The sequence below is a fragment of the Arachis ipaensis genome, chromosome B07, assembly GCF_000816755.2.
Source record: "Arachis ipaensis cultivar K30076 chromosome B07, Araip1.1, whole genome shotgun sequence".
Classification (NCBI taxonomy): Eukaryota; Viridiplantae; Streptophyta; class Magnoliopsida; order Fabales; family Fabaceae; genus Arachis; species Arachis ipaensis.
In genome coordinates, this window is record NC_029791.2 from 66007593 (window position 1) to 66015283 (window position 7691).

General features: G+C 42.6%; 1 protein-coding gene across 1 annotated transcript; it reads right to left on the reverse strand.

The window, feature by feature from the left end:
* Nucleotides 6948-7343, reverse strand: LOC107607269. Its single transcript, XM_016309241.1, has one exon. It carries the CDS (start codon nt 7341-7343, stop codon nt 6948-6950), a length of 396 nt encoding a protein of 131 aa, XP_016164727.1.

Below are 7691 nucleotides of genomic sequence, written 5' to 3' on the forward strand. Positions count from 1 at the left end.
GGCTTTGTGAAGAAGTCAAAATGAGAAAAGGAAACGGCGAAGGGGAGGGGGGTTAATGGGTTTCTAAAACCCTCGCACGTTCCCAAAAAAGTGCAGAACGCTTGCTATAAAGAGAGAAACGTTCTGCATTTAAAGCCACTAAAAGAAAATTCTACCCAACAAAGACCGACATAAAGTGCTCGAGCCCGGCTTCTCCGGAAAGGATCGAAGTCTAAATGACTCGACCTTAAAAAAGACCGAGCTCAAGCAGGGGCACTGTTTATGCCCTGGGTTGAGCTGTACGACCCGGGCTGAGTGAAGACGAGGCGACCGACCTCTTCAGGTCAGGACTATCCAACTCTTCCTAAAGAGCTCGACCATATCGCCAGGAAAGCTCAAAAAGGGCCCAAAAAAGGAACACGACCCAAATCCAAGGCAGCCCAATCCTAAAGAGATAAGGGCGGTTCCCTTGAAGATAAGATGACTTCACTCAAAGATAAGATAAGATAACTATCTTATCTCTAGAAAGGTCACTCCACACCATTATAAATACACTGGAGCACCCAGGTATAACTCATACTCTGATTCTACTAAAAACCTGCTTAATACCCTTGCTAACTTAAGCATCGGAGTCCCTTGCAGGTACCACCACCCTCCGGTGACAAAGGATCAGCATCACCAACGAGTCCAACAAGTCGGACACGGCGGCTCCGGCCACCACCCACAAGTTAGACACATCAGCGCCGACCACCACAGCAGATCTCCTCCGAGATCGGCCTTCAGTTTCATGTAACCCTCGGAACAAGGGCCTTGGCTAGGGTTAGGAATTGGAATTCCTATCCTCATTATCTCTAACAATTGTGATGAGAATTGGTTGTTGCTCCACTTAGTTAACCTCTAACTATGAAGGAAAGTCAAGTGGAGATAATCAATATGAGTCCATAAGTCCTAGTCAAATCCTAAGGAAAGACTAGAGTTAGTGTCATTCAAATCAATTAGCAATTTCTAATTATCAATCGACAAAAGGCTTTGACAATTCAAGTGTCTCCAATTATCCAACCCCTAAGCCAAGAGTGAAAATCTACTCCATAGCTATAGTTGACATTTTCTCAAACAAATTGTGAACAAGAATAAAAGGCATTGTGAAATTGAGGAGAGAATTTGAATTCAAGCTATCTAACACAAGCAATCAACAACAATAAAGCAATTGATAACAATGAACATGAAATTCCTCAATGCATTAATAGAAATCAAAGTAACAAGATCCAAATCCAAGATCCACAATGCTAGAGTAGTAAAAACACTAAATTGAGAGTAGAAGAGTGAGATCTACAAACTAGAACAATATAGAATTGAGATTGAATTCAGATCTAACCAAAGGATCCAAGTGAAAATTGAGATTGAGAATGCCAAAACCTAGAGAGAAGTTAGAGTTTCTCTCTCTAGAAACCTCCAAAACTAACTACCAAAAATATCTAAAAGTGTGTAAAGTGTGAATCCCCTTCAATCCTTAGTCCTTTTAGATCTTTTTCCTCCAAAATTCAGCTCAAAACTGGGCTAGAAGCTCTTCAGAATTCGGTAGTCATGATTTCACTAAAGAGGTCACGTGCCGAGCGTCACGCATACGTGTGGGTCATGCATACGCGTCGTCTGGGTTTTTGCGATCCACGCGTACGCGTCAGGCGCGCGTACGCGTTGATTGAGAATTCTGTCCAGCCACGCGTATGTGTCCATGTTTGCGCGCCAATCCCAAATCCAGCTCCCACGCGTGCACGTCGGCTACGCGTGCACGTCGATGTCAATACTTCAAAGCTCCATTTTTCATGCTCCTTCCACTTATGCATGCTTCCTTCCTCTCTTCTAGACCATTCTTGCCCCCTATAAACTCTGAAATCACTCAACAAACGGATCATGGCATCGAATGGTAATGGAGATTGATTAAAATATAGCTTATTTAGGGCCTAAAAAGCATGTTTTCAATTATCAAGCAAAATTAGGAAGAAGACATAAAATCATGCATTTTATATGGATAAGTGTGATAGGATGTTGATAAAACCCTCTAAATTCTACACAAAGTGAACCCTAAGATTGGGGTTCATCAAATCTCTCCACACTTAAACCGAGCATGTCCTCATGCTTAAAGGGTTTGAAAGACCAAAGAATCATAGGAGAATGGGAATTTATTAAATTCAAATTACCTATATGGATGCAACTAATGCAAATGTATCTATCTAGTTGGTCAAAGGTAAATCAACTTCCAAGAACATGTACGAGCACATAGGGCCAAAATGACAAAATAGTTCATGACTCTACCAATTCTAACATCAAAGTGGAGTGTGTACAACTTGCATGAAGAAAGCTCGTGAAAGCCAGGAACAAGGAATTGAGCGTCAAACCCTCACCGGAAGTGTTTGCACTCTATTCTCTCTAGTGTCTAGGGTTGACCACTCAATCCTCCTCTAATCATGCTTTCCCCGATTTGTTTGTCATCTAATAATCAACAATTATCCAATGCATGCATACACCTATCATGAGGTCTTTTCAAAGGTTGTATTGGGGCTAGGGTCAAGGTAAGGTTATATATATGGCTAAGTGAGCTCAAAATTTGAATCCTGTATAACATAAGCTTCCCACCTAACCTATATAACAACCTATAGAAATCTAATATAAGACTAACTACCCATTCTTTTCTTCTTCACATATTCATGCATTTTCTTTTCCTTAACATTCCTCATATGCATTGATTATTATTGAACCTCACTTTGGGGCATTTTGTCCCCTTTTTATTTCTTTCTTTTTCTTTTCTTTCTTTTTTTTTGTTTTTTTTTCTTTACTTTTCTTTTTCTTTACTTTTCTTTTTTTTTCTTTTGAACTTCGAACATATGCAAAAGCATCAATGCACATGGCTTTGTATTTAATGCATGAATATGTACCCAATTCCCAAGGTCTTCAATGAAAATTCTAAACATTCTTTTACCTCAACCAATGTCCCAAGTTTTCCCACACTTGAATGACACACACACACTAGCCTAAGCTAATCAAAGATCCAAATAAGGACAATTATTGTTTTTTGCTTAAAAGCTTGTAATGTGCTAATATTAAGAACAAAAGGGGTTTATCATAAGCTCAAAGTTGGCTAACAATGGTTGATGAAAGGTAGGCCATTTAGGTATGTGAGCTAAATGAAATGATGGCCTCAATCATATAAATGCATGTCTACCTGGAATAATGGACATAAAGAATCGAACAAATCAAAGATCACAGCCATAGAAAGAGAGCAATGCACACAAGAATGAAAATAAGTGGTTATAAGATGTAACCACACAACTAGGCTCAAGTCTCACATGCTTGTGTTCTTAGCTCAAAAACCATGTTCCAAAATACATTCTTCAAGCAAGATTAACACAATTTTTTTTTTAGATTGGTAGGGTGCCCTAAAGATGATTTCTTGGAAAAGAAGTTATCACCCTATTCAAGTAGTCCTAACATGCAACAAGTGTTCAAATACCAATAACGAAAACTAACCATGCAATCTATCCTAACTAATCAAAATCTTAGGTGTTGAAAAGAAAAGGGTACCTACAGAAGTCAGTAACCGACCTCCCCACACTTAGGAGTTTACACCGTCCTCAGTGCCATGAGTGATACGCAAAGGGGGGGTTTGGGTCGCCACTTCTATCATCCGTGCCTTGAGTGCTTGCTTCACTGTTGGCAGAATTGGATGTGAAAATGTCCGACTCTTCCATAGGCGGGTTGACGCAACTCCAAAGCTTCTTCATGTAAGCAAATCGGCGTTTGTTTTGCCGTTCATATCGATCTATCTTCTCATAGAGCTCTACAAGTAATTGATGGGTTGACTTTGGTGGTGCGGATGAAGTGGTAGGAATGGTGGAAGGAGGGGCTATGTTAAGGCTTGTGGTGTCCATGGGAGGCTGAAGATATTTCCCGCTTGGGACGATATCGCCCTTTGGCGGAATTATAGTCTTCATGTCCTTAGCCTCGCAAGGAACACCAGCAGCAGCGACCAAATCGGATACCAAGGCGGGAAACGGTAGATTACCCTTGGCAAGGACTCGACCCATCACTTGTCGGATGAGGAGAGTGATGTTGAATGGCCTCTCCGTGAGTATGCACCAAACAAGGAGGCCGAGGTCCGTCGTGATGGACGGCTTATGGGTGCTAGGAAGCATGTAGTGAGATAAGGTTTGGGCCCATGCTCGGGTCTCTACTGTAAGCGCACGTGTGTTAAGGCACTTGGGCCGCATCCTTAGTCTCCCTTGGGTCCAATTATTCTCTGGCTCAGCAATGACTCAAAGAATCGAGTCCCAATCAAACCCAAATTCATCACGCTGACGTAGGACCTCTTGGTAACCATCCATTTCTTCCGGTACCGGCAAAACATTAAGCACTCGCTGAATAGCTTCCTCTGAAACTGTGACTTGTTTCCGGTGCACATATATCGACTGAAGAGATGGGGAATGGTAATTGGAGTAAAACTCCACCACCCACGAAAGGTTTGTCTCCTGTGGTTTTCGCAAAAGAAACCCCCACCCTCACCGCTCAATGCGGGGTAGCATATACGGAGCAATGTGGTCCGGGGGAGCGAGTAGATGCTCGGAGTGATAGTTCCTCTCAACCATGGTAGGGAACATGAGCTTACAGAAGCAGTTGGGAAACCTTGTGGGGTCCCTTGCCGGATTGCCCTTTTCTTATTCATCAATATGAACAATTGTCTTCGCTTTCTTATAGAGGGGCTTAGCGCCTAGTGTAGGGCACGCCTTGGAGGTTAATTTCTGGGGTTCCCTTTTTGTGGCCGGTTTCTTCGACGCCTTCTCCTTGCTTTTTCGGGTGGCCATCCTGAAAAATGAAAGGAAAGAGAAAACTTTAAAACCCAAATAATCAACACTTGGAAAATAACATGCAAGTGAAAAGTAAAGCCCAAAAAGAATAGTGCGTCTTTAGGACATGACAGCTGCAACATGTGAACAAGATAATGATAGAATCATGGGGCAAATCACTAGCATGGGATGCAAGAGTGAGGGAAGCATGCAATAAGGCATGAGAAGGATAAACTCAAGAATCAATAAAAATGAAGAAGCAAGTCATGGGAATGAGCATAAGAATAGTAAACAAGAAGTAGAATAAGCTCAATGCTCATAAAGAAAGGCAAGTGTATGAAGAAGAAGCACCAAGTTGAGAGCACAAAGGTAAAATTGAACCAAAATGGTATAGGTGCATTTCAACAAACACTTGGTGTGCGATATTCAAACAATGAGCAAGTATCAAAGATTCAAACATGTAAAATCCCAAATAGAAAACCAATCATCACAACAATACCACAAAGTCATAAAGGGATTAAGAGATGTCAACTTGATCCATCAAGGCAAGAGAAAACTCCAAGTTCAACATCCATGGAAAATATGAAAAGAAAGAAAGCAAACAAGCAAGAATCAATTAATAAAAAACAACTAAAAAATGCACTAGAAAGAAAATAAATGTAACTAATGAGAGAAAAAAAATTAGAAAAAGAGACAAAGAGAAAGAAGGGGTAGGAGTAAAATCTTGAGAAGAAGAAGGAAGTAATGTGGGATGTGGGTAGGAGATAGGATATGGGACCACTGGAGGTGGTGGTCGCCGGAGGCGGTGGCCGGAGACAAGGGTGGTAAGGTGATGGGAGAAGATGGGAGGAAGTAATGTAAGAAGAAAGTTGAAGAAATGGTTTAAAATGGGGCGCGCTGCAATTTAGGTGCGTTAGGGATGTGACGCGTGGAGGGATGGGAAAGGGAAGTGACGCGGAAGCGTCCCCTACGCGTACGCGTGGGGTGCAGAAAAGAGAGGGGACGCGTACGCGTCAGGGGATGCGTACGCGTCAGGTGACGCGCACGCGTGGGTAAAGCTTTACCTTGGGCACCGGTTTGGCACAAAGTAGGCCCAAGTCTCTGGTTTTTGTACCAGAAGTGGCGTGTAGCACAGTCGACGCGTACGCGTCTAGCACGCCTGCGCGTGGATTTCCAGATTGGCGACCGATGCATACGCATCGCCCACGCTTACGTGTGGGTCGCCTGGCACAAAGTAGGCATAAAGGGGCATAACTCTCTAGTTTTTGTACCAGAGTGTCCAAAATTCGCAACCGACACGTACGCATCGGCCACGCTTACGCGTGGGTCTGCGAATTTGCAAGGCGACGCATAGGCATCACACACGCTTACGCGTTGGTTGCCACTGTGCCCTGGGCACAAAACAGGCACACAGGAGGCACAACTCTCTGGTTTTAGTACCAGGAGCTGTGAAAACGTGTCCACGCGTACGCGTATAGCACGCTTGCGTGTGGATGCCCTTTTTTTATGCACATGAAGAGGGGCAATTATAGCACAAATTGATAGTAATGCATGCCAAAGGTGTCAAAAACTTCAAAATCCTTATGTAAGAATCAACCTTAAGCATTCCTTCAACATCTCAATTCATTTAAACCATTATCAATAAATTCCTCATGAGCAATTTTAACACAAAAGTTAAGCAAAAATCACTATATTATGGACAAACTCACAAATCAAGCAATCACAAAAGTCACAAGAACTCAAGAAGACTATGCACAAAGGTAGATCATACCATGGTGGGGTGTCTCCCACCTAGCACTTTTCTTTAACGTCCTTAATTTGGACGGTCATGAGCTCAAATCTCTTCGCCTTCGGATGCATCCTCAAGGAGGAACACCTCAACCTCTTTGTTGTTTTTCATCTTTTCTCCATGGTATAGCTTTAGACGATGACCATTAACCTTGAAGATATTGGGGCTTGAAGGATGGCGTAGGTGGTAGACCGTATATGGTTTCGCCTTCTCCACTCTATAAGGACCTTCCCACCTTGATTTTAACTTTCCGGGCATCAATCTCAACCGAGAATTATAAAGGAGGACCAACTCTCTAGCCCTAAATTCTCTTCTTTTAATGTTTTTATCATGCACCACTTTCATTTTCTCCTTGTAGAGCCTAGAATTTTCATAGGCTTCCAATCTAAGGCACTCAAGCTCCACCAACTGTAACTTCCTTTCGACTCCAACCCCAAATCCGGTGTTGCATTTTTGACGGCCCAATAGGCCTTATGCTCTATCTCCACCAGAAGATGGCAAGCCTTCTTATAGACCAACCGGAATGGGATCATACCAATTGGCGTCTTGTAAGCCGTTTGGTATGCCCAAAGCGCATCACCGAGTTTAGAACTCCAATCCTTCTTGTGAGGCTTCACAATCTTTTCCAATATGCACTTGATTTCCCGATTGGAGACTTCGGCTTGGCCATTTGTTTGTGGGTGGTATGCCGTGGCCACTTTATGGATGATGCCATACTTCTTCATTAACCCTGCCATTCTTTTGTTGCAAAAATGTGAGCCTTGATCACTCACGATTGCTCGTGGTGATCCAAAGCGGCAAATAATGTTATTTCGGACAAAAGAAAGAACTACATTAGCATCATCGGTTCGGGTGGAAATTGCCTCCACCCACTTGGAAACATAGTCAACACCTAGCAGAATATACATGAAACCATTAGAATTTGGAAAGGGCCCCATGAAGTCAATACCCCAAACATAAAAAATTTCGCAAAACAACATAGTTTGTTAGGGTATCTCATTCTCCTTAGAGATATTTCCAAACCTAAGGCATTGTGGACAAGAGCTACAAAAGAGAGATGCATCCTTGAATAGTGTATGCAACCA